Source organism: Microcaecilia unicolor, chromosome 8 (genome assembly GCF_901765095.1).
Source record: "Microcaecilia unicolor chromosome 8, aMicUni1.1, whole genome shotgun sequence".
NCBI classification, from domain to species: Eukaryota; Metazoa; Chordata; class Amphibia; order Gymnophiona; family Siphonopidae; genus Microcaecilia; species Microcaecilia unicolor.
In genome coordinates, this window is record NC_044038.1 from 16629447 (window position 1) to 16657193 (window position 27747).

The following is a 27747-nucleotide window of genomic DNA, read 5'->3' on the forward strand; positions in this document are numbered from 1 at the left end:
TTGGGCAGATTGGATGGACCATGCAGGTCTTTTTCTGCCGTCATCTACTATCTACTATGTAATAATGTGAATAGTCATCTTTTCTGTAAAGATTTGTTCTTGGAAATTTTATAAAATAATAAATAAAAAAAAGTCTTATAACACATAACACAGAACTATCGGGAAAAAAATGCAGTACAAAAAATATACTTAATTGTTTTTGCTATGGAAGTTAAGTTGGCCAATTTTTGGCATTTTGGGTTTTTTTATTTTGTTTTGGCCTACTTTAGTCTTTTAAAAGATTCTCTGGCTTTGAATATCCAAAGAGAACAAAATCAGCTTCATAAAGCTTGTACAACTGCTGTCTCCATGCCAGAGGGATTCTTGCAAACCAGTCTTCCTCCCAACTGTTAGCAGTCCTATTCCTATAGCTGGGGGGAAACTGGAACTGTTTATCCATACCAAGAAGTCTCAGCAGCTGTACTGCATCCTCATCCAATGTCTCCAGTTTGCCAATGAAGTCGTACTCAATCTGGCATGGATGGCAGAGGCGGTACACTTGCTTCCAATGTTCATTGAATGGCTTTTCCTTCTCAGTTAGAGGGTCAAGTAGATATTGGATGAACTCACCAAATGACGGCTTCATACCTACAGAAAATGCTTCACCAACTGAGGTTGGCACATTGGTGAGGTGGGAATAACTTTTCAATATAGGCATGGCAAATCTACGGTAGAACTCATCATTCTCCAGTTCAAACTTGCTGCGGAAAGCAGAGATAAGGCGTACAAAGGGGTCTCTCACGAAGAGGAACGTAGTGTACTTCTTAAGTTTGATCTTCATCAGATGGCGGGAAAACTTGCCATAGCGGCGCCAGAACTTGTTGAATGTCAGGTGACTGCTTGAATTGTGGACATGCTCCCGGGGGATAGTCAAGGGATCTTTGTAAGGGATTCCCCGATCAGTCAAGCTCTCACTCAACACAATCATAACTCGTTTCCAGTTGGTGCATGCCACTTTTGGCACATAGCAGTAAATAACTCCATGGCGGTCATCCACAATCAAGTGATCCAGCTCTCGATTGGGAATGTCATCAAAGGAACGTTCCTTCCGTGGGAAAAAAAAGCTGGAGTTAGCACAGAATTGGCGTAATGTATGTTTCCTCTCAGCTTGTACCTTTTCTTGGTCAGGTTTTCCTTTGATGTCATGGGAAGACCAATCGTAGCCTCTCACACTCTCCTCCATGCTGCCTGAAATAGGCCTGCTTGAGACCTGCACAGGAGGCTGCTCAGTTTGTGTGATTGCCTGCCCATTTTGTGCCAAACTCAAGTTCAAAAACTTATCTAGAAACTCATCAATGTCAGACAAGGTAGTTCTTTCTTCACCATGGGCAACAATGGGAAGCATCGGAGGTGAAAAAGGTCTGGAAAGTGAGGTATGCAGGTAAAGGTGAGCTGTCCCCACATTGTCCCAGTATACGATGATTAAAAGAATCATGAAGACAGACCCCAGAGCCACGGAGAGGCGGAAGAGTTGCGATTTGGTCATTGTCTTGTCCAAGTGACTAGTTCTCCCTTCATTCACTTTAACCTCACACAGCGACCCCAGGATTAATCATAGTTCTGCTTTGAGGAGCCTAAAAACATATAAACACATTTTAAAATAGTTTTAAGTATATTTTAATAGATACATAAATGTTATCTGCAGTGATTAGCATCCAAGAAAAAATGGCTTGCTTATCCAGCGCATGCATAGCCCCTCTTGATAAACCACATGCTGGCTAGAAAATATCTGAAATCAAAAATTAAAATAAAATTCAATAAGAAAACATAGTGTGATTCAAAGTCTACTGGGATACATAAAAATAAAGGACAAATATGTTGTAGGTGAAACCTCCTTACTATGCTTGTGACTATCTTTCAAGCACTACAGCTGCTTCTTCATTCAAAACTATTTAGATACTGTTTCCTGAAATGGTGATCAAAACAGTGTGAGCTTCAACTGGAATACTGTGTATAGTTCTGAAGACCACACCTTTGAAAGGATGTAAACCAGATGAGTTGGTCCAGAGGAAGGCTTCTAAAATGGTCAACAGTCTTTATCATATAGCATATGGGGACAGACTTAAGACTGTAAATATATGTAGCCTAGAAGAGAGACATGAAAAGGTAGACAATAGAGACATTTAAATAATCCAAAACAAACTGAACAGCCAAATTCAATCCAACAGGTCATGCAGTATTGTATGCCTTTTTATGACCTTTTGGGATTGAATTTTGTTGTTGTTCAGTTTGTTTTGTATTAGTTTACGCAACTTAGATCAACAGCTCATACTGGTACCTATTTATTAGATTATTACATTTAAATAATCCCAAGGTAAAAATGCATGCAAGTCAGACTTTTTTTCAATAGAAAGGAGGCTCTGAACCAAGAAGTTGCGGATGAAAGGGAACACACTTAGTACACGATTAGAAACAGTAATGGATACATGGAACAACCTCCCAGTGGAGGTGGAAAAGGACTGCAACAGAACTCAGGAAAGCATGGGACAAGCAGCGCGGATCTCTGAAGGAGGGATTAAAGAGACTGGGCTGCTGTTGTAACATAGTAGATAACGGCAGATAAAGACCTGTATGGTCTCCAGTCTGCCCAACAAGTTGAGTTCAGGCACACTGGGCAGCCCTATGTCACCTTCTGCCATCATTTTCCATGTTTCTTAGTTGATCAAGTTGATGCATGCTCCTTTATGAGCAATATCTGCTATACATTTTGATAGAAAAGGTTTAAAACAATAGGGAGCGTCTGCACCAAACCAAGCAGCAAAGGTAACAAACATTCCATCTCCCTACAAAATATAACACCATGGCTGTAAAATGATTTTAAAGTAAGAGTTTTACACCATTCTGTGAACACGAAAATTTACTCTCAAATCCTTAATCTGATCTCTGTACTGTACCTTCTCCAGTACACATCTGAAAAGAATAGAAGAAAAGCCATTCTGAGTGAGATCAAGGTTCAATGAAGAGTGGGTCGACATTACCCGGGTAGATCCCAAAAGGTAGATTTCCCGTAGTTTCTTTCCGAGGAACAAAAGTCTACCTAGCAAGGCCGACTCAGGGGGTTATGGCATCCTGAGCCACCCTTAGCTTCTATGAACTCATCTTGGGGGTCAATCTTGCAGCATGAGAATGGCCCTTCACTAGAAGCTACCTTGGGGCTCCATTTTCAAAGCACTTACTTACTAAGTGCTTTGAAAATATACCTCTATGTAACTTGTCTTTAAGTCTAAGTGCTTTGAAAATACGCCTCCCTGTATGTCAGAAGAATTTAATGGCACATTGTTGAGACACAATTACCAAGCTCTATGTACACAGCAAATACTACTATGATCCCCATGGAAGGAAAGCCCCCAGATTTCTAAATCAGTTAGCATCCTATCTTGCTCCTCAATTGCTATGTTAAAATTCTAGCTAAAACTCTAGCTCACAGGATAGAGCATGGTTCGGAAAGCAGTTTGCGGGGAATCCAACAGAGTTTGTCTTAGGGAGGCAGATCTCCAATAATACGAGGGTGGTGATTAATGCTACTTACAGATATGAAAAGACTGGTACTCTCCAATAAAGCATAGAGATACCTTCACCCCACCCTATCAGTCTAGATGATTAATTTTTGACTTGGGTGCAGGCATTATATAAGAGGCCTAGGGAAGCTGTTCTGGTCAATGCAGGACAGTCTGAAGAGTTTTAATTATAGAGGGGCACTGAGGCAGAATACCCCACTCTCACCCCTGTAGATACCTCAGACATTGAGCCTTTTGCATGTTGTGTGCGTAGAAATGCAGATATTAAAAGGGTGCAGGAAGCAAAGGTCTTGATGTATGTGGATGATACATGTGAAGAACCTGCAGGTTTAGGTTTTTCCATCGTTGAAGGACATTTGGAAGTTTTCTAGGGTTTCTCATTTTATGATTAACAACCTTTTAGTGTCCAATGTTCCCATCAATCTGTTCCCATATGGCTTATTACGAGAACATTGGACACTAAAGGGTTAATATAGCCAAGTCTTCATCCATGGCAAAAGGTAGGAAAGTGCAGTATCTGAAGGATGTGGTGCCCTTTCAAGTGGATCAGTGTGGGGTTAGGTATTTGGATTACTAGTAATCTGCAGCAGCTAGCTATACAGTGAAAATATATATTCTGCCTTAAGAAAGTAGGGGAGGATCTGGGGAGATAGATGGAATTTGCTGAGTTGGTGGGAATGGCTGGCATCTACAGTGGTGGAAATAAGTATTTGATCCCTTGCTGATTTTGTAAGTTTGCCCACTGACAAAGACATGAGCAGCCCATAATTGAAGGGTAGGTTATTGGTAACAGTGAGAGATAGCACATCACAAATTAAATCCGGAAAATCACATTGTGGAAAGTATATGAATTTATTTGCATTCTGCAGAGGGAAATAAGTATTTGATCCCCCACCAACCAGTAAGAGATCTGGCCCCTACAGACCAGGTAGATGCTCCAAATCAACTCGTTACCTGCATGACAGACAGCTGTCGGCAATGGTCACCTGTATGAAAGACACCTGTCCACAGACTCAGTGAATCAGTCAGACTCTAACCTCTACAAAATGGCCAAGAGCAAGGAGCTGTCTAAGGATGTCAGGGACAAGATCATACACCTGCACAAGGCTGGAATGGGCTACAAAACCATCAGTAAGACGCTGGGCGAGAAGGAGACAACTGTTGGTGCCATAGTAAGAAAATGGAAGAAGTACAAAATGACTGTCAATCGACAAAGATCTGGGGCTCCACGCAAAATCTCACCTCGTGGGGTATCCTTGATCATGAGGAAGGTTAGAAATCAGCCTACAACTACAAGGGGGGAACTTGTCAATGATCTCAAGGCAGCTGGGACCACTGTCACCACGAAAACCATTGGTAACACATTACGACATAACGGATTGCAATCCTGCAGTGCCCGCAAGGTCCCCCTGCTCCGGAAGGCACATGTGACGGCCCGTCTGAAGTTTGCCAGTGAACACCTGGATGATGCCGAGAGTGATTGGGAGAAGGTGCTGTGGTCAGATGAGACAAAAATTGAGCTCTTTGGCATGAACTCAACTCGCCGTGTTTGGAGGAAGAGAAATGCTGCCTATGACCCAAAGAACACCGTCCCCACTGTCAAGCATGGAGGTGGAAATGTTATGTTTTGGGGGTGTTTCTCTGCTAAGGGCACAGGACTACTTCACCGCATCAATGGGAGAATGGATGGGGCCATGTACCGTACAATTCTGAGTGACAACCTCCTTCCCTCCGCCAGGGCCTTAAAAATGGGTCGTGGCTGGGTCTTCCAGCACGACAATGACCCAAAACATACAGCCAAGGCAACAAAGGAGTGGCTCAGGAAGAAGCACATTAGGGTCATGGAGTGGCCTAGCCAGTCACCAGACCTTAATCCCATTGAAAACTTATGGAGGGAGCTGAAGCTGCGAGTTGCCAAGCGACAGCCCAGAACTCTTAATGATTTAGAGATGATCTGCAAAGAGGAGTGGACCAAAATTCCTCCTGACATGTGTGCAAACCTCATCATCAACTACAGAAGACATCTGACCGCTGTGCTTGCCAACAAGGGTTTTGCCACCAAGTATTAGGTCTTGTTTGCCAGAGGGATTAAATACTTATTTCCCTCTGCAGAATGCAAATAAATTCATATACTTTCCACAATGTGATTTTCCGGATTTAATTTGTGATGTGCTATCTCTCACTGTTACCAATAACCTACCCTTCAATTATGGGCTGCTCATGTCTTTGTCAGTGGGCAAACTTACAAAATCAGCAAGGGATCAAATACTTATTTCCACCACTGTATAACAGTAACTATTTTGTCCAGGGTTCTGTTTCTATTCAATATGATCCCAAGTAAAGCCCCACAGTTCTTATTAAAAAACTGGGTAGGCAATGAAGCAAATAGATGTAGAATAGGAAGGCATCGAGAAATAGTGAGACAGGTTGGTGTTGACTACTGAGAAAAGGCAGGAATAGCAGCCCCTCATTTTAAGATTATAAGGCTGCCACTTTGAAGGCAATGAAATATTATGAGCTGCCAGGGAGGAGAGGTTAGGTGTAGATGGAGAAATATGTGTGTTTGATAGGCAGATGCAGTGGAACAGGCAGGGAATGGGTGTCTTCCCTTCTGTATGGGCACATTATTTGCATCCAACCTTGTTAGGGAAGGTGGAAAGGAAAAAAAAAAAAGGTAAGGATCGAGGGGTATACCTGCCCACACTGCAAAATTCTGTATAAATTTTCCCTCTCTCAGAGGTGAGATATGGGAAATAGAATAGGGAATTTGGGGAGAAGGGTATGACAACATTTTTGCAAATGTTTCAAAAAGGGGGTCTTTTTTTTCAATCAGACAGGTTGAGAAGGTACCAGACTATCCTCTTCATTATAGCTATGGTCCTTTGCCTGAAGGATGACAACTTGGGACAGGTTCTCTAGGGGCAGAGTTTACTGGAAGTACAGTTTGGGATCACTGGTGATAAGGAGCTTATTTCTAGAGTACAGAAGGGGTTGAGGAGGTATATAGATGTCAAGTGTATCTGTACATAGTAGCCTGAGCAGATGTTTAGGGGATACTAAACCTGAACAATGGATTAGGCTTTATAAGTATGCAACAAATGGCTGAGAACTGCAGTATAAAATTCCATCAGTTGTACTTGACCCCAGCTAAACTGACAAAAATGAGCCCTGGATTGTGTAGTGAGGGTGCACAATCTGGTATGTAGAAGCGTGTGCAGATCAGGCAGTTCTGGGGAGGACAGGCATGGCAGGGAGTAAGTGTGCCAGATTCAGTTGGCGAAATGCACTGAAGCTCCTTCTGTGGGGGACAGCAAAGACTGGATATATGAATCCAAGGTTGGTATTGGAGTTACTATTGGCAGCTAAATTTGTCGTACCACATACGGTAACTGGAAGCCTCCTTGCCATCCTATATATGAGTGGCAGAGAAAGGTGGGGGTGTTGATACCTTTTGACAAAGAAAAATATTTTTAATTATGCTGTAAGTAACCAGATCAACTCTCCTTTCTGACAGGGCCAGCACAATTTAAATTTAATCATTAACCTTAAAATGCTCAAGGAGAGTTAAATTCAGGTGGAATAGGCAGATCACTGTACCCTAGGGCTTACAATGTAAGGGCTAGATTTACCAACCTGCATTAAATGCATTTTTTTAAATGTTTATTATTTTGTTACATTTGTATCCCACATTTTCCCACCTACTTGTAGGCTCAATGTGGCTTACACAGTACATAGTAACATAGTAGATGATGGCAGAAAAAGACCTGCACAGTCCATCCAGTCTGCCCAACAAGTTAAACTCATATGTGCTACTTTTTGTGTATACCTTACCTTGATTTGTATCTGTCATTTTCAGGGCACAGACCGTATAAGTCTGCCCAGGACTATCCTCGCCTCCCAACCAGCCCCGCCTTCCACCACTGGCTTTATAGTTTTATTGTGTTGCAGGGATCAGGCATTTACGTTGGATCGGGGGGGGGGGGGGGGGGGGGGGGGGGGGGGTAAGCCTTTTTGAACAGGTTAGTTTTTTGTGATTTCCGGAGGTTTGGGTGGTCGTACGTCGTTTTCAAGGCTTTTGGTAGTGCATTCCATAATTGTGTGCTTATGTAGGAAAAGCTTGATGCATAAGTTGATTTGTATTTAAGTCCTTTGCAGCTTGGGTAGTGCAGATTTAGATATGATTGTGTTGATTCTGCTGTGTTTCTAGTTGGTAAGTATTATATTTGCTAAACTGCCTTTCAACGGTACATTAATACATTAATGAATGTTATTTAATGCACGCCCTTTCCTGCCAATAAGGCCTATTTTGTGTTAGTAAAATCCAGCCTAAAGTTAGTACCCAAGGCAATGGAAGGTTGAGTGACTAGCCCAAGGTCAGCCGTGGAACGTGAACCCCAACTTTTCTGGTACTCAGCATGCTCTAACCACTGGACCACAGACATGTCAACATGCAAGGACCCATGACGATGAGGCATTATACTGGCATGGAACAGAGAGGGCATTGGGTGGGGGGAAAGGTTTCACCCAAAGTGAAAGCTTCCTTTCAAGATCTTGACTAGTTGGAGATTTTGGCTCACCATCTCTTGAGGGAAATGTGAAAGAACAAGTATAACCACGGATCAATGTGACTTATTTTTTTTTTTATTTGCATAAAGTCTTTATTGAACAATTGAACAATACATCAATGTATCCATTACAATGAGAGTATAGCATAGGTGCACTTCAGTACATTTGCTTATGATAACTCCCCACTCTTCATTTTTCCTCGTCAATAGTTTCTATATATTAAACAACATGTAACTTCAAGAATTTTTATTTTTTGAACAATTTTATAATATAAAGAGTCCCCCCTCCCCCCCCCCCAATGCAACCTCTGATTGTCGTGCCCTACAAACCTCTTCCGAATCAGTTTTACTTATGACTAGCATAATACAGTTATATAAAATTTTTCCATATGGAGTGCCATTTCCCCATTTGGTGCTTGCGCTCTGCCAGAAGTCTCTCCATCTCACACACATAGCTCATCTTATTGTGCCATTTAACAATCGATGGAACCCCTACATTTTTCCACTGTGAGGCAAGAACCACCCGTGCCACCCCCACAGCAAGCCTCACCAGGTCCTGCTGGCTTTTCTGTAAGCCAGGTGGTTTTGCTGAGAAGAGAAAAAACTCAGGTGACCAAGGAATTAAACCTCCAATCCATTTCTGTATTTTACTTCTTACTGATTTCCAAAATGCTTGGGCCTTTACACACTGCCACCATATATGTCCCATGGTCCCTTTGTTACCACACCCCCTCCAGCATAATCCCGTGGAGCTTGGATATATTCGCTGAAGGCGATCCGGTGTGAGGTACCATCTAAAAAGTGTCTTCACAGCATTTTCCTTAAGCGGTACATGAGTAGAAACACTTCGCACTGTCCGCTCTATTCTCTCCCACTTGGTCTCCCCTAGGGCCACCCCCAGCTCTCTTGACCAACTTGTCCTATGTTGGGTGTATTTTGGAGATTGCCCTCGTATTTCACTATATAGACGACTAATCAAGCCCCTTGAAGAGGCATAATTTTCGCAAACCTCCTCCAGGCCTAATTTTTTCCGTTGCAGTACTGCTTTTACAGCTTTGGTCTTAAGAAAGTGGGCCAATTGATGATATGCAAACTCGTCATCCTCCCCTACATAGCCCGCTTTCTCCAAGGCTCCGAAGGAAAGCAAAGCTTCCCCGTCAAACAACTGGCCCCAAGTTCTTAAGCCTTTTTTATACCACCTGGTAAATACCCCTGTGTCTTTCCCGGGCAGGAACAGTGGGTTAAATGCTATTGGTGTCATGCGTGTAAGTGTACACCTCCCCCCCCGGGAACAAACTATCCCAATAGTAGAGAGTGACACCTATGGATGGACATGCTCCCCCACCCAAGGCTCTAAATGATTTGGGGAGCCACATGACCGCCCCCAACGGGGATGTCCCATGAGAGTGTTGTTCAATATGCACCCATTGTCTATCCGGGTAGTCTTGGAACCATTCTACTGCCGCCTTCGCCTGCACTGCCCTATAGTACCATATGAGGTTTGGGACACCCAAGCCGCCTTGTCTACCATCCTGATATAGAAGCTTACGCGCTAGTCGCGGTCTCTTTCCTGCCCAGACGAAGCGCACTATAGAATCTTGAAGTGATGACAAAAGTCGTCTGGGCAGCATTACAGGCAGCGCTTGAAATAAATATAGCAGTCGGGGAAGCACATTCATCTTGACAATTGCTACCCTTCCAAACCAGGAAACCTCCAGATCCCCCCATCTCTCCAGATCTTTCTTAATGCCACCACTTAGTCCTTTGTAGTTGGCCTCATATAGGTCAGATAGTTTTGGCGTTATGTTCACCCCCAGGTATTTAATTTGTTTTTTAGCCCATCTAAACGAAAAGGAGTCCTCCAGGGATTCCACTGTATCCTCTGGGAGTGTTATATTCAGGGCCTCTGATTTGGTCATATTGATTTTGAAACCAGATAGTATGGAGTATTCATCGATAAGGCGTATAAGAGTTGGGAAAGTAGATAATGGTCGAGTAACATATAATAGGATATCATCTGCGAAGAGGGCCATTTTATGTAATCTATCTGCCACTCGTACCCCTGACATTTCTGGGTCCATACGGATTTTAGATGCAAATGGTTCCATAACCATGGCAAATAGTAATGGGGATAACGGGCACCCCTGCCTAGTTCCCCTGTGCAGAGTAAATAGTTCAGAATTACTCCCATTCACTCGGACACATGCCTTAGGATCTACGTAAAATGCCTGAATCCATCTCCTGAATTGAGCTCCAAATCCCATAGCCTCCAACACCTTGTACATAAATGGCCAATGGACCCTGTCAAAGGCCTTCTCTGCATCTAAACTCAGAAGACAGAGGGGCCTCTGATGCCTCCCTGCTAGAAACACAAGATCCAGAGTGCGTCTAATGTTGTCCATTGCTTTTCGGTGCGGTACAAATCCAGCTTGGTCTGGATGTATTAGAGTCGGCATCAAGGGTGCTAATCTACTTGCCAACACCTTCGCTAGTATTTTAACATCGGCATTCAGTACCGATATAGGCCTATATGAGCCACACTCTGTCGGATCCTTATTTGGCTTAGGCAGCACCGCTATCCAGGCCTCCATCATGGTCAAAGGTAGTGCCTCCCCTTCTCCCACCCTATTAAACAGATCTGCCAGGATGGGGGCTAACTCTGGTGCAAATTTCTTATAAAACTCATTTGGCAATCCATCCAAACCAGGCGACTTGCCTGAGGGCAAGCTACGGATGGCCTCTTGTACCTCGATTGGAGTTACTGGTTGCTCCAATTTTTCCCTGTGGGCAGGAGCCAGAGTACTTAGCTCACTGGTAGCCAAGTAATTGTCTATTGACTCCATGGGTGGGGCTATCTCTTGAGCATACAAATCTTGGTAGTAATCCCCAAAACGTTTACGTATCTGATCTGAAGTGTATTGTATCAAACCCGTTTCATCTCGAATTTGTTTCACCATACGATCTACTTTTTGTTGCCGAAGCTTAACTGCTAGTAGACGCCCAGCCTTATTGGCAAACTCATATGTCCCTGCCCTGAATCTTTCCCGACCCAGACTTAACTGTTCCGAGTAAATAGAGTCCAATATCAGCCTTTCTCCACATAATTGACTCCACACCTGTGGTGACCTAGTTACTTTATGTTGGCCCTCCAACACTTGGATTCTTTCCATACACTTCGCTATTTGCATCTTACGCACCCTGGATCGCTTACTAGCAAGCTGTATAAAATATCCTCTAGAAACAGCCTTCATGGCATCCCACACTACAGCCATTGTGGGTCCTGAATTTTGATTGAACTCCAAATACTCCTTCAACATTTTCCTGTATCCCTCCTCCACCTCCTTCTCTTGTAAAAGGCCTGTGTTTAATGTCCATTTCTTATCTTTGGTTTCTGTTCTAATATTTGGAAGAGTAACCCATACTGGGGCATGATCTGAGATTGTCACATTACCTATTCCGGCTTGCGGTCCCCGCTCCACCAGTGTGGCATCTATAAACAAGTAGTCAATACGAGAATAGGAATTATGTACCCGAGAGTGGAATGTATAGTCTCGGTCCTTCAAATGTGTCAATCTCCACAGATCTAGAGTTCCCAGAGATCGGGCCAAGGATTCCAGCGCTACTGCTTCTCTTTTCCCTTCTGTTTTAGTGGCTCCTGTTCTATCTATGCTCGGGTTCATGACTGCATTAAAGTCTCCCCCCAATATTATAGAACCCTGTGCAAATGATGTTAAAGCATGTTTCACTTTTGCGTAAAACTGTTCCTGCCCACTATTTGGGGCATATACTGATGCAATCGTTAAATTAACCTGGCCTATTTGAATATGGAGGAATATAAAACGCCCTCCTGGGTCCTTTTTAACCTGCAGTACCTTGGCCCCTACCTTACTATGTATCAGCACTGCAACTCCACCTTTCTTAGCTGCCTCAGATGAGGCACAGTACACCCCTGGGTATCCCGAGCAAGAGAGAAATCGTTCAAACTTTCGGCGTAAGTGTGTCTCTTGTAAAAGAACAATATGTGGTTTCAACTGCTGTATTTCCTTATAGAGCTTCTGTCTCTTTTGAGGCATGTTTAATCCCTTAACATTATATGATAATATTTTCAATTCCGCACTCATTTCTGGGCTAATTTTAAGCATGCTTTTTTATTTTTCAGAGCCAACTTTTCAACAAATTGTATTGCATTTTCTAATCTAACTACCCCTTCGCAACCCCTGGCCCTCCCTCCTCTTCCTCTTCCCTGCATCCCGTACCCCCCCCCCCCCTCCCTACCAATACACCAAGCAGTACTAACAGCACTACTTGGGGTTGTCAGAAGAAGCAACCCACAACCCGAGAACACCACCCCCCCCTTCCCCTGCACTCCACGCATCCACATTTTCCCATATGCTGAATTCAATATAACACTCATTCACATTATATCCCTCGTTCACAGCCCCTCAACTGCAATTAATATACATTACAGCTATGCATCTGTCCATCCAGTAAACATCAGCATTCATCGGCGGCCCTTTACCTCTCAGAATCAAACATAGTCAATTGTTGCTCTAGCCAACTTTGGTCCCTGTCTTCTGGGTGCTCTGTCCAACTCGCTTCCACTTCTGAATTTTGGCTTTCGTCGCTGGCGCAATCCCTGCAGGTGGCACCGGTGTGGCGGTCAGACCTGCTTCATGTAAGCTTTTCCATGCTTCTGGAACCTTACGAAACCTGTGTTGTTTGCCATTTAATGCAAAACTTACTGCAAAAGGAAAGTTCCAACGATAGGCTATCTTTTCTTTGAGTAGAACCTCCAACACCGGCTTCATAGCCCTTCTCTGCGCCAGCGTGTAGGCAGATAAATCTTGAAAGACAGAAACTCGTGCATCATTGTATTCCAATGTGGTGAGTTGACGAGCCTTCTGCCACACACGTTCTTTGAATGCGTATGATGTAAAGCGCACTACTATGTCTCTGGGTCGGTTCGCCATTGTTTTACCCAGTGCTCGATGTGCACGATCTATCTCCACAGCGTTTGAAGCAGTGCCTTCGCTCAGAATCGTAGCACACAGCGCTCGCACAATAGTAGGGACATCCTCTCCTCCTCCGGTTTCAGGTACACCCCGAATTCTCAAGTTATGCCTTCTACCCCTATTTTCGAGGTCATCCATTTTGTATGGTTAATCCTCAGTTAGGTTGGACAGTTTAGTTAGTTGTGTTTCTATTGCATCATTAGTCTCTGCCTGTTCGTCGGCCTTCTCCTCCAGTGCCTCCACTCGGCCCCCCAGCTCGCGCAAATCAAGGCTGATGGCATCCACGTGTTCCAAAATTTCTACTCGGGAAGCCTTGATTTCCTCTCGGATTGCCTCTAAACACTTTGCAAGGTCCTTAGGAGCTGTTTTCTTTTTGGGGACCGATGCGCGCTGATCCGCATGGGAGGATGCCGTGTCTGAATCCGACGAACGTCTCTGCTCCGGAGACGCGTGGCGCGACAGGCCTTTCGCCATCTGCCTGGAGGAATGGCGCTCTCCCTCTCGATGTTGCGACCCTGTCGCTTTACTCATTTCGGTCGGTAATGTATGCTGACTTAGCTGCTACGAAAAAATTCACAATAGGGCTGCGGATGGCTTTAGATTGTGTCTTGCTAGTGCATGGGAATGCAGGAGCTGAGTTCCTAGGCAGCCATCTCGTCTCGTGACGTCACTTCCTCCCAATGTGACTTATTTTTCAGCAAGAACACATTCAAAACAGTTGAGATTACCAGCACAGGCTTACTGCACCACACACAGTTTAAATAGAGGAGCAGAAACTGTAAGAAAATGTCTTTTAGAGGACCTTGGAAGATACATGTCAGAGCTGCAGCTATACTCTTTGCTTCTAGCCTGCGTTTTATCCTTTTTCCTTGCTGTGATATGAGGGGGGGGGGGGGGGGGGGTTGCAAAGGAAGTAGTAAGAAACCTGAGTGACTAAAAGGCCAGTGCTGGCATAAAACAGATTTAATCATTCCTTTTACATTTCTGTCCTAACCACAATACAGACAGAGAGGGCACTACAGTATACAAGTAGACAAATCAAAAGAAAAAAGCAACACTGGGCCTTCAGAACTAGGACAACAGGAGTACTTTATTAATCAATGACCCGACACGGGCCGTGTTTCGGCGCTAACAAAGGCGCCTGCTTCAGGGGTCGATGTGCTGATGCAATGACGTGCAGATGACAAAGCACGATTGCCTTGAGCCACTGAGAAGTTATCTGCGATCGTTTGCAATGGTGAAAAACGCTGATAGCGCTGGCTTCGGCAGAAGCACTTTCTCCTGTGTTCTAATTAATCTTGTGTTGTTGCGCCGGAAAGTGCTGAGAGGCGCTGACTCCGATTGAAGATTGGTTCTCTGTGGAACACTGAATTGTTGAATGGCGTGTCACTTAACGCCGGTAAGATTACTACAGATCTTGGAGGCAGAGCCTTGCCCACTTGCTCCTCGTACCTTCGGTGCACTGTTGTGGGGTGGGGGAGGACTCTCACAGGGGATCTCCGTGGTACGACATGCTCTGCAGTAATCTTACCGGCGTTAAGTGACACGCCATTCAATGTTCCACAGAGAACCAATCTTCAATCGGAGTCAGCGCCTCTCAGCGCTTTCCGGCGCAACAACACAAGATTAATTAGAACACAGGAGAAAGTGCTTCTGCCGAAGCCAGCGCTATCAGCGTTTTTCGCCATTGCAAACGATCGCAGATAACTTCTCAGTGGCTCAAGGCAATCGTGCTTTGTCATCTGCACGTCATTGCATCAGCACATCGACCCCTGAAGCAGGCGCCTTTGCTAGCGCCGAAACACGGCCCGTGTCGGGTCATTGATTAATAAAGTACTCCTGTTGTCCTAGTTCTGAAGGCCCAGTGTTGCTTTTTTCTTTTGATTTGTCCTAACCACAACAAATGATTCTGCCTCATGTGCAACAAATTGCTGATGAGGAGGCAATTATAATAATAAGAAAACTGTTACTATATTTTCAAGCTACAGTAGCCTTTCAACCCTCTAGTAAACACTATCTCAAAGGCAAAACAGAGGGAATACTGAAGCATTAGCCCACATCACTAGATTCAGTGCAACTGGTCTGCTCTGCTCAGGAGAGTAACCGCAGCACGAGATGAAACTGAGAACCACTGGCATGGAGGGGTCTTCCAGGAGGCTGCAGCAGTAAAACTTAGGGAAGCTCTGAATCTATGCAGAACCATAGAGGTGACAACATTTCTATATTTCCTACACAATGCACTAAGAGCTTTCTTTCCTTCCCAATCCAGAGGGAAAACTGAAGCATTAGCCCACATCACTAGATTCAGTGCAACTGGTCTGCTCTGCTCAGGAGAGTAACCGCAGCACGAGATGAAACTGAGAACCACTGGCATGGAGGGGTCTTCCAGGAGGCTGCAGCAGTAAAACTTAGGGAAGCTCTGAATCTATGCAGAACCATAGAGGTGACAACATTTCTATATTTCCTACACAATGCACTAAGAGCTTTCTTTCCTTCCCAATCCAGAGGGAAAACTGCTTAGTACTGTATTTTCTGGCCCAAAATATTCTTAGCTACAAAAAAAAAAAACAGATAACATGCTCCCTCTCTCTTGCCCCACTTTGGTTGGCTTTCTTAAATCTCAGCCCAAGGAAAGGGGTAATTTTTTTTTTTTTTTTTTTTTTTTTTGAGAGGCATATACAAACTCTATTGCACACTTTGAAGGAAAATCATAGCCAGTATAAGCAGAGAGATTATTTCCAATGAACACAACTAACCTCCCTGGCTGTTAGCAAGAAGGAATTAAGTCCTATTGCAATGTTCTGAGACACACGGCAGGAGCCTGTGCTGAAAGTACAACAAAGTCTTTACCGGACTAGAAAAATGCTTCGAGGCGGCTGAAAATTCGTGCACGGTCTGATCAGCACCAAAATCCTCTTAGAATGCTGCCTTTTAATATAGATGTTCCACTCCAAGTTTGCTGTAAACACTACTCTCTGAAAAGACTCTCCGACTCTCTCCAACCCTGCAGAGAGACGGCATGCAGTTAATACTCTCTGAAGACAGTCCTGGAAAAGGTTATTCTACTAGTTCACATTTTGCCAGCCAGCATCCACACAGAGGTGCTGAGAACTGAGACTACGTAATTCACTGGATTCTTTGCAGACAGATACCTGTTTTCGACCAATTTGGCTGCTAAAACTCTCCTTATGTCACAGAACAGTGACCTTCAACCTGAGAACTGGGCAGTTACACGTGGTGGCTCTACATTACCTTCAACTCAGACCACACAACAAGAAAGGAAAGCAAAGCAACCAACCATCCCTCCCCCAAGTCAATAATTATATTTTAAAGTCAATAAAAAGAAAAGCATTTCAATGTGGCTGTTTCAGACTGCCTACTTCTGAAATGATCTAAATGACAAGCAGGTGTGGACCGACAGTGATCTGGGTCCCCGGGCATTAGCAGGCCAATGATCAACTTCCCCGTGCTGTTCTGACTAGTGCTTTAAAATTAGCAGCAGAACAGCATGGGTAAATAAAGTCCCGATGATCATGCATGCCATTAGCTTCTATCATCGGGTACAACCCTCCCACAAAAGTTGTCAAAAAAAAAAAAAAAAAAAAAAGGCCTGGACCTATCGAACAGACCTCCATTCCCCCCCCCCCCCCCCCCAACCACGCACAAAGGTTTTCCTTGTGGCCGAGTGGGCACCCACCTCCACCCACCCTGGTGGCCTACTGCCCCCCCCCAAATCCCCACCCGCGTTGCTGGCCTACTACTGCCCAACCCCCCCCCCCCCCCCCCGGTACCCTGAAGCAGGAGCAGGAAGGCACTTGGCGGAGCTTCAGTACCATATAAGGGAGCAACTCCCTCCTTCTGCTTCAAAACACAGGAGGTTTAGAGGGGCACTAGGCTACCAGGGGGTGGGGGGTGGCGAAGGGGTGCAGGCACCAGGGAAACCATTTTGTGTGTGTGGGGGGGGGGCCTGTAAGCATGCAAATGCATGCAGAACAAATGTTCTGCAAACCCTAACGCCAGCTCCGAACTGGCACAGGGTTTGCCATGGGAGCAGCATCAATATTTAGTGCGTTACCCGCCGAACACTGGGGAGGAATATCTAATACCCTATTGCACTCAGAGCTGGTGAATTCAATTGTTACATGCATTCACAAGCTCTGATCACAGGGAACAGGCAAACGCAGGCGTTAGTCCAGCGCTAATGGACTCTAGCGCCCACGTCTGCCTTTAAGGGTCACAGGCCTCTAATCACATATGAAAAATAAACTAGATGGAAGCTTGAGAACAGTGGGCCCCAGGGCACTGCCCTATTGTCTCGAAGGTCAGTCCACCCCTGATGACAATGACAAGCATAAACAATTTCCTTTTTTCATATTTTTTTTTGCACCAAGATTATAGACTCAGGGAAGGTTGGATTATACGCCTTTTCCAAGTCTGGGCTTAAGGCGAGTTACATTCAGGTACACACAACTTATTTCTATGCCCAAATGGACTCACAATGTGAAGTGACTTGCCCAAGGTCATAGAGAGCACCACTAGGAAACATGAGATTTGAATCCTGGTTTCCCTTTCTGGCATGAAGAGCTTAGCAACAACCTGACAGAAATTCCCAAGACAACAGCAAGAACAGCGTCTATAGCAAAAATGGGATGACCATGGGATGTAGGAACATCAGAAAATACCTGTTACGATTGTGGTCGTGACACTTCTCAAACTTTCCTTATTTCTGGTGGTCAGCTTCTTAGCCGGCTTCTGTCTGTTCTTCCTGAGTCAGCTCTGTCTCTGTGTGCTGGCTGCTTCCAGCATGGCTCTAATTACTCCACTATACTGCACCTGTGTGGGTTAAGCCTCTCTGTGCTTCAGTATGCTTTCTGCCTGTGTCCTGTAGTTGTGACATCATCAGTCAGGGCCTTGATAAGGAAGTGATGTTCTTCCATTCGGGGCCTTTGCAAACGCCAAAGGTCCGGGTTAGTGTTGGTGCAGTTTGCATTTCTGCATTGTCTTGCTTAGCCTTGCTTTATAGTTTATGTTCCTAGTTGGTATTCCTTGTTTGTTTGTCTCCTGATTCCTTTCTGGAATCCAGTTCCGTTGGTTCCCTTTCCTTCCTGTCTGAGTACCCTGAACCCCTTGTGCAGTTAGCACTTCAGCCTTGCTTTTGTCTGGGTGCCTGTGGGCACTTCTGTGTCCTGGTTCTCTGTTCACCTTGGGCTTCTGCCCTACCCTGGTTTGTCGAGCTTGTCTGAAAGTCCTTCACCCTGTATAGTATCTGTACTTCCCCTGTTTGTGGCTGGCTGTCTTCAGCTTCAGTTTCCCTCCTGCTTGTGTCAGCCCTGCTTACTTTCAGTTTCCTTCCAGTCTGGTCTGTTTGGAAATCCTGAATCCTGATTCCTATCCTGAACCCTATTTTGGCCAAGCTTGTTTAGTGTCCCTTCTAGTGTGAGTTTCCTGGTGTTCCAGCCTGCTAGTTCCAGTACCAGTCCTGGTACTGCCTGCACCCAGGGGCTCAACCCCTGGGAAACGGCGGTCAAGTGTAGGTGAAGCCTGGTTCCAGTCCCGTGTGTTCCAGTCCGCTGCGTTCCAGTCCAGTGCGTTCCAGCTCGGTCTGCGTCTGCAGTCCTTGCCTTTGCCAGTGTGCTAGCCCAGTGTTGGTTGGTGGGTTCTGCCTGCTGCTGCCACTCATCAGCAGCCCAAGGGCTCACGATTGCTCCAGAGTCCGTGCCTGCGTGCTCCGAACCTGAGAACCTGACAATACTAGAAACACCAAGCAGAAGACACAAATCCCCTACTTTATCTATACAAACAAATCTTTTTCTCCTGCAACAGAAAACATCTTTTCTCACAGCCAAACAGCTCTCTCTTTCCTCACTACCCTTCTGGTCTCCTAGTACATTACAGTGCTTGTGTGGAGAACATAATACACTCCTATCAGGCTAGAAGGAAGTGATCAGATGAACCACTGAGGCTATGCTGTAATCTTATATATAAGAAAGAGAGATACCAAAGGAAAGCAGAACTGCCATAAATACCAGAAGAACAAACTAAGACTTACTTTAATCCTTCACTGAACAGACACAGGATTTTAAAACAGACTAAATGTATTCAAGCTCTCTCTTGGTCCTTCTCCTAAAAAAAAGGACCAGTTGTCCTTTCATGATTACTAGTGATAAACATTTTTCTTTGTAAAAACTCTACACAAAGAAAGGATAACCATCAGGCAGGTTGTACAACTACAAAAGTACCAGAGAAAGAAGGCAGATAAGAATCACCTGACTCATCCACTTCCAGTCTGTCTGTCTTCTTTGGTTCTGTATCACTCTGGGTAGACTGGCACACTTCCCATACTTAACCAACACCAGCTTCTCCCTATGTCTTATATCTGATCTATCAACTTTGTCAGGTATTTGGAAATACAAAATCAGAGACACAGAGAATATTGGTGCAGGTAAAGACCTGAAGGTCCACCTAGTCTATTAAGGCAGATTTAATTTAAAATTTGTTACAATGTTAATCTCTATCATACTTGTAGGTAGGCGGGTGCAAACCTGGGGGTCTTCCTCTTAAACACTGAGGGGCTCTGTACCTGTCTTACCATCAAGCTCTGTAATAACCCACAGTCACCCAATGTACTAAGGCTGCTAGCCTCAACATCCTGCCACATCACCATCATTGATATTAGGACTGTAACAATGGCCATTCCTCTGTACAGATGAGCCAAACTTCAGTCTTAGGGGCCCTTTTAATAAAGCTTAGCACGTGCTAATGGAATTAGCATGTGCTAAATACTAAGAAGCCCATTTTATATCTATTATACAGAATTTGTGCATGCTAAGCTTTCCCTAAGTTAAGAACACAACACAACGGTAAGTGCAGAGAAGCATTTGGAATAGGTTTCCAAACAACTGAAGGTCATAAAAAGGTCAATATTTATATCAAGGAATATAACTAACCACACCCTCTCCAAAAGACAAAAAAAAAATGTGATACCCGCAAGCGAGCCTTCTCCGGAGTAGGCCCCACACTCTGGAATGCACTGCCTGAAAGGCTCCGCTTAACACAAGACTATCTCTACTTCAGGAAGCAGGTGAAAGCTTGGCTCTTCAACCAGGCCTTTAATGGAAGAAGTAACTTCTTAGTCTCACTCACACACACAAGGAGTGACACGGGCTGCACATATTGCAGCAGGACATGTTTATCCACTCCTACCCTAGCTGAGATATGTAACCATCTCTCTGGCCTCATGTGCAACTTTCTTTAAATCAGTCACCTTACTTTCTAACTCCTCTTACTCTTACCTATCTACATATTCCACCTTTGCTTTACCCTTCACTATTAATTAAAATGCTCTATTACATTTTGTGTTGGCATTGTAAGTAGTATACTATGCCATACTTTGTATTATTTGAATATTTTTACTGCTGTAATTGCCTATTGCTCATGTTTGTTCTATTCTTACTGTACACCGCCTTGAGTAAATGCCTTCAAAAAGGTGGTAAATAAATCCAAATAAATACGGTATATTCACTGTGGGATGCAGATGTCTTCGAAACATGCAGACCTTCAGCAACTACCAGAGCCAGTGGTGGGAGGCGGGACTGGAGGTTGGGAGGCGGGGATAGTGCTGGGCAGACTTATACGGTCTGTGCCAGAGCCGGTGGTGGGAGGCGGGGATAGTGCTGGGCAGACTTATACGGTCTGTGCCCTGAAGAACACAGGTACAAATCAAAGTAGGGTATACACAAAAGTAGCACACATGAGTTGTCTTGTTGGCTAGACTGGATGGACCGTGCAGGTCTTTTTCTGCCGTCATCTACTATGTTATTATGTTACTCTAACTTCTAATGCATGCTGCAAGCCAAAAGGTTCCGCTCCTCAGATTTTGTTTTCTAGATAAGTATATCAAGAAATAAAATTTAAACTTTTTTTCCAGATTAAAATTAAAAAAAGAAAAAAACTGAAAAGCTGAAGTCAGCAAATGTGCCTGAAGAGCAAAACATTTATGGAGAGATAAAAGCAAGGCCAGGGCATGCACTGCATCTCCATGGGGCTCATTTTCAAAGCATTTGGACTTACAAAGTTCCACTGATTATGTAACTTTGTAAGTCTAAGTGCTTTGAAAATACGCCTCCATGCATACTAAGGAGAGCGCTTCGGGCTGAGATCCCTTTTAAAATGGCATAAATCTTACAAGCAAGATCAACGTAAACCAATATAAACAGTATGACTTTTATAAATTTTAAAAGCCCAACTCTTGTTTTCCAAAGTAATGTGGTCAGTGGTGCCTGTGTACAAATATCTACACTAAAATAGTCAAGGAAAGTACACAAAAAAGTATTACAAATATGGAAAAATACAAATGAAGACAGTGCCCCACTTAAACACCATAAAACTGGAAAGTGCGAGTAGCATCGTGGGCAGGACACAAAAGTAAATATTAACAGCTTACACATTTGCAAGAGAAAAAACACACACACATGTAAAAAAAACAGAGTAAATAACCAGCTTTCAACACCATTGAAAACGTACACTGCCATCTCTGTAAAAACAAACAGCAACAGAAGCCTATTACAAGCAAACAGGAAAAATCAAAAACTGTATGTTACGTTTTTGGCAGCTCTGAAGTTCATTTCTAAAGCCACAGAGTTTCTGCCCCCACTTTTGTGAAGTCTAACTTTGTCAGACGTTGGTGAAGCATAGCTTAACTTGTGGATGCCTTCATCTTAGCTTGGGTGGATCTGAAGAAATGTGTTTTTTTAACATTCCTGGTTTAAGAGCTAATGAAGCTGTTGCAAACTCTGGATACTGCTCTTAGTTACAGATGCCAGGAAACTCTTCATGAAAATGTCCATCGTGACTACAGTCTGCATTCGTAACAACATGAGTCACACAGAATATTTTCCCTGCAGTTACAGCCAGAACCATTGCTATATCAGTGAAGTGTCCAATCATTATATATGTCCTCAATCAGATTCCACACCTGTCTCAGCTCTATTCTTTGAAATTTCCCTCCATGTGTTCTACACACTTTTCTATATTGTCATCCGGTCCTAATTATATCTATGCCAGACTTTAGGGCTCATAAAAAAAAAAAAAAAGTCCAAAAAAATGTCATAAGGTGACACAAGGATGTTTTTCTCTCAAAAACATCCAAGTTGTGATTTTCGACATTTTGCTCCACAGTTCATCCAAATTTCAAAGACAGTGTGTTGGGGGCATGTTTTGGGCAGGACATGGGTGGCACCAAATTAAACATTTTTCTGCAGTAACAGAACAAAATGAACACGTCTAGGACCAAAATTAGCTAGACCTGTTTCAATCACAATTAAGTGGCCAAAAGATGCCCTATAAGACCACTAGAGGAATTACAGAATAACCCCCCCGTACTTCCCCAGAAGTCACCGACCCCTCCCAGCCCCTTAAGATTTGACAGTGACAGTACATACCAGGCTCTATGACAGCTTCAGATATGATGGCCAGTCCTATTAGAGCAGCAGAGGTCCCTGGAGTAGCCTAGTGGTCAGAACAGTGGACTGTAGAGAAGGGGACCCAGGACCATATCCCACTCTAACTAGTACACTTGTGGTTGAATGCATGAGCCCTCTAACAAACACTAAGTACCTTCTATACCTACATATAGGTGACACCTGCAGGCATAAGGGCTATTGCAGAGGTGTACAGTTGGATTTTGTATAGTAGGATTTTGGTGGGTTTTGAAGGGCTCACTATATAACTGGGTAACGGTGAGATGTGTGCCTGGGACCTTTTATGTGAAGTACACTGCAGTGCCCTCCAGAGTGTCCCACAGCTCTGCAGGGATATCTGTGTGGCCAGCCACTCTACTGCTGCCCCCCCCCCCCCCCCCCCATACGTCCCATGGCTTCTTTTTGTGTGTTTTTCCTTTGGACAACCTTTTTTTTTTTTTCAAAAATGATCCTAAAAGATAGATGCACCGAGCACAAAAACATCTAGCAAATGGCCATTTTCAAAACAAAATATTGTTATGGTTTGAAAATGATTATATTCGCTACTGGATTTTTAAAATGTTTTTCACAAAACGTAAAAAATCGGAACTAGACATCAGATCAAAAATGCCCTTCTTTATGTATTACACCTTATGCCTATGCTACAAATATTCATAAAAACTGTTCTTACAATCAATTTCCTATGTAAAGTTGAAAGTTATTTTTAATTCAATTTAAACTAAATTCTAAGTGCATAGAGGGATCTTGTTTTCTTATGAAATACTGTTTTGAAGGACAGCGTTACAAAATGGGGTTTTCCTGTGACAAGGTCCAAGAGCTGTAGTATTTGTTAAAAAAAATAAAAAAAACATTTTGAGTAAGTAACGCAGGAAGAACATCTTTTTTTTGTTAATTATTCAATCTTTATTGAACATTCCAGAAAAATACAAAATATAGAATATAGGCTTCAATACAAGGAGTATCTACCTCATCCAGAAAGTATTTTTATAATCATCCTTAACCCTAATAAAAGTCAAAAGAGAAATCTTACAAAAAGAGACACAGTAAGAGAAAACACACACAAATCAAGCCAAACCAAAACTATACGGGGAAAAACAAAAATTAACCCCCCTTATACTCCCATCCACCTGACTCAGACAAAATCCCACCAAACCATATTAATACTAGTAAAAAAGGCCCGTTTCTGCCTGTGATGAAACGGGCGCTAGCGGGCACGGGAGTCCCTTCCCCTCACGCTAGTCTCCCTGGTGGTCTAGAGGTACCTGTTCGGTCGGGGCAGGAAAGAAAGAGCCCCCTCTTTCCTGCCCGTAGCGGTGCTGCTAGCTGCCTTGCTGCATCGTGTGGGAGTCTGGCTCTCGGCGTTTCAAAATGGCCGCAGAGTTGAAGTCTCGCGAGGCAGCTTCAACTCTCGGCGGCCATTTTGAATCGCCGAGAGCCAGACTCAGACACGATGCAGCCGGGCAGCTAGCAGCAGCGCTCCGGGCAGGAAAGCGGGGGTTCCTTCGTTCCTGACCGAGTGAACAGGTACCGCTAGACCACCAGGGATAGTGGCGTAAGGGGAGAGGAGGTGACAGGGGGGAGGGAAGGTGATGAGGGGAAGAGTGTGCTACCGGGGGCGGGCCGGTACCTTGAAAGGGGCGGGGCGATGGGGCGAAAGGGGCTGGGGTGATGGGCAAGTCGTCGGCGGCTGGGATTTCTTGGAAGGGGAGGAGTAGGGAAACTACTGCTCTCCGTGCGTTCATTTGCCTTGTTTTCTTGTTCCGCCCTCGACGTCATCACGTGTGACATGAGGGCGGAGCCTGAAGACATGGTGAGTGTTGTGGCATCACCACCATGAACTTACGAACCAGTGTGTGAGTGCCTGCAGTGACGTCAGTGTCCTCAGAACGTCGAGGGTGCGTTTTATTATAGTAGATAAGGCTCAGCAATCTATATGCCTAAACTTTAACCATGTTCTCTTCACCTTACAATCAGTCAGTTATCAAGTCAGATAGCAAGCCTCTCTTACTGACATGCAAAATTAATGTGTAAGGTCTCCATCTACGAAATAACTACGTCCGTTTTTGTTCATCTTTCTGACCCCACAAAGTTGCTGTTATTTTCCAGTACCTGCATAATTCTTTTCAAACCACTTTCCAAGATTGAAAGGTAGGGCCTTTGGACTTCCCTCCAAGCTGAGACCACAGTCATCCCCACAGCAAGGAGCAAGGTCAGCATCAAGTAACCTCACTTGTCCTTCCCTAATCCAACAGGGAAATATCCCAATAAACAATTATCAGCAGAATTATGCCAGGAAACACCTGCCCACTTATTTATAGTATGCCACACTAGATCCCCAGAACATTTACTTTCAACACAGTTCCACCAGATACGTTCATAGGTGCCCAACTGCCCACACCCTCTCCAGCAATATCCCCTTGTATTGTCTGAGGTAGCCAAATACATCTCCAGGAAGAACAGCTTGAGAGCCACTAGGGCAAGCTAATTCCAGTATTGTAAATCAAAGAGTTTGCTAGAAGTAAGTGACTTAGAAGCACAGATGGGTTTGGTTTTTTTTTAATGAGCTCAGTTTCTCTCAATCCTTAGGGAATGCTGACAGATTCATCAACACAATTTTAATAACTGTTTTGCTGGGAAACAAAGTGTCCTGAAGTGGTAAGGATCCAGAAAGTTTTTAAACATGGGCTAATTCTATGTTAGCTTTGTTCATATGTTTAGTTAAACTTAAGATAAGTTTGTGTGTATATAACACTTTTTGAAGGAAAACGTTTTACAAAACAGTATTCTTCTTGGGAGAAGATCAGAGAAACCTATGACTATAATTTAGTCTCTATGGTGATTTTACCCGACCCATCACAGGCAAATGCAATGATTTATAGGCCATTAGCACAATTAGCAAGTGAATGGGACATTTTGTTTTACAATAACAAGTCAATTAACAAGTGAATAATATGACAAGAACTGCAAAAAGAATACAGTTTAGATAATATAAATGCACCAAATAATTTTGAAGGATTTTAGAATTAGGAATCCCTAATCCCTGAGAACTGGTAATAACTAACAAGTCAACAATATTAAAACGCAAACAATACTCCACCAATGAGATGGGGACTATCCAGTGAGTGCCACGTATATGATTATCTCTCATTTGGTGACATGCTGTATGCCTCCACGAGGCAAAGAGCTCCTGGCTCTGCAAGAACAAATCCAAACTCGGGAGGATAAGTAGTATACTTGGAGGAGCTGAGGCATTTAAGAAGACATTCAGCTACAGAATGACATGGGGACCCACAGTAACCATGGGGACAGAGCCTTGTCCCCATGTCATTTTCTACTTTGAAGCCTGTTAATGAACTGGACCATTTATGTTTGAGTGATACAATGATATTTTGTTTTTTTTGGAAAAGCATGCTAGCTACAACTAGCAAAATTTGCATGGGGGATCCTGTACATTCCTGTTACCAGCACATCTTCTAAGAAGGCATTTTCAAATGCAGGAAGGACTGTGGAAGACAGGAGAGCCACACTGAATCCTAAGATTGTTGAAGACTTATTCATCCACAGATTAAAAAATCATAACAGTGCTTCATGGAGCATATTTCTCCCCCACTGGGGCATACAGAATGGTTTGTACTTTGTACCCTTGGACATTTTAACAGGGTGGATTAGGATTCCTTGGGGTAGTAAAAGTCAGCTATTGTTGAGGTTGGAAGGGTAGAAGGGGGGGCTTATTATAGCGGTTTGTTATTATTGTTTCTATTTGTGATTTATCAACAGCTGCACAGCATATTGTTCCTTTTATATTTTAATAAAAAGATTTAAATATAAAATCATAATTGTTTGAGGCTTCTGCAGATGATGACAGAGCCCACAGGGATGGGGCAGAGACAGGACCTGTGGGGGGGGGGGGGGGGGGGGACAGGGACAAACTTTGCCCCCATGTCATTCTCTACATTCAGCAATATGCCTTCTATTGCCTTGGAGGTGCACATGCACAGGAGGAAAAAATGGCTATTGTAGTTGATGATTCAAGTTTTGCCTGACTAATGTAAAAGTGTGGAATCATCTCCTAGATGGGTTTTTATACGGTGCTGGAGAGGAAATGGCTGTTGTAGTACATACAAGTACCAATGATAGGAAGATGATTATGGAATACAAAATTTAGACTAAGGTAGAAAGTTTAAATCTAGAACTTCCAGGGTAGCATTGTCAGAAACGTGTGGATGAAAAAGTGCTGCAGGAAAGAATTAGGAACTGGGCAATATTTTGGGGGAAAGGAGAAGCTCATTCTGAAAAGATAGGCTCCACTTTAACCAAGGCCGCTATCAGTTTAGGAACTGGGCAATATTTTGTGGGATAGGAGAAGCCCATTCTGAAAAGATGGGCTCCACTTTAACCAAGGCTGCTACCAGCTAAAAAAAAAGAGAGGAATGGAAAGAGACGGGGGGAGGGGGGGGGGAGGCTTGCTGAGGTATGGGAAGAGGGCCAAAAAAAAAACCTGGAGAGGTTCCCTGAAGTGTTAACCCATGGGAGATCAAACCTAGGGTTGGTTTCAAGCGAAGCTGGAGAATGAGGCTACTAGGATCAAGATGTGTTTGGCCTGAGCAGAAAGAAAGAGCGGGGAACGGGTCAGATGTGGGGCAAGGAGGGCCAGCCTTTATAATAAGGGAATTATATGTATTAAATAGATAAATATGCCGAATTCCCCCAGGAGTAGACCTAGTCTTTGGGATCTTAAGACCACCGAGCTTGACGGCCCTTTAGGGTGACCCAGTATAACATTTCATGTATTCCCTCAAGTCACACACACAACGCGCCGAGCACCCCCTCCTCGCACGCATTCGGGGGACCGATTCCCCCCTCCCCCTCCCCATGATCTTGCCATCTCTCCCACCCCCATGTCAAACTCATACCTGAGATTGCCCACTAACAATCCCACAGCTCGCCTTCGCCGGTGGCCCGTCCCCATATACACAACCTCTCTCCTCCCTCTGGCATCGCGCCTTGCCGGAAACAGGAAGTTATAGTTGCGTCAGCGATATAATAGAAGTGACGTCAAAAGGTTGAAGCCGCTTATGTAATCTTGGTTTCCTCTTCCCCGCGCAGCCGTCTTCCACGTACACTCCAAACAAAG

The 27747-nt window shown here is 44.1% G+C and overlaps 1 protein-coding gene across 3 annotated transcripts; it reads right to left on the reverse strand.

The window, feature by feature from the left end:
- Positions 1-247: 247 nt before the first annotated feature.
- Positions 248-27602, reverse strand: LOC115475809 (carbohydrate sulfotransferase 12-like). 3 transcript variants are annotated; one of them, XM_030211811.1, is made up of 2 exons: positions 27527-27602; positions 248-1613 (listed from the first exon to the last, which is right to left on the reverse strand). In XM_030211811.1, the coding sequence occupies exon 2, from the start codon at positions 1523-1525 to the stop codon at positions 266-268; it is 1260 nt and encodes a 419-aa protein (XP_030067671.1). In that variant the 5' UTR covers positions 1526-1613; positions 27527-27602; the 3' UTR covers positions 248-265. The 3 variants fall into 3 exon arrangements, with proteins under 3 accessions (XP_030067671.1, XP_030067673.1, XP_030067674.1); XM_030211813.1 differs by lacking the exon at positions 27527-27602 and adding an exon at positions 21735-21778; XM_030211814.1 differs by lacking the exon at positions 27527-27602 and adding an exon at positions 1879-2143.
- Positions 27603-27747: the final 145 nt, after the last annotated feature.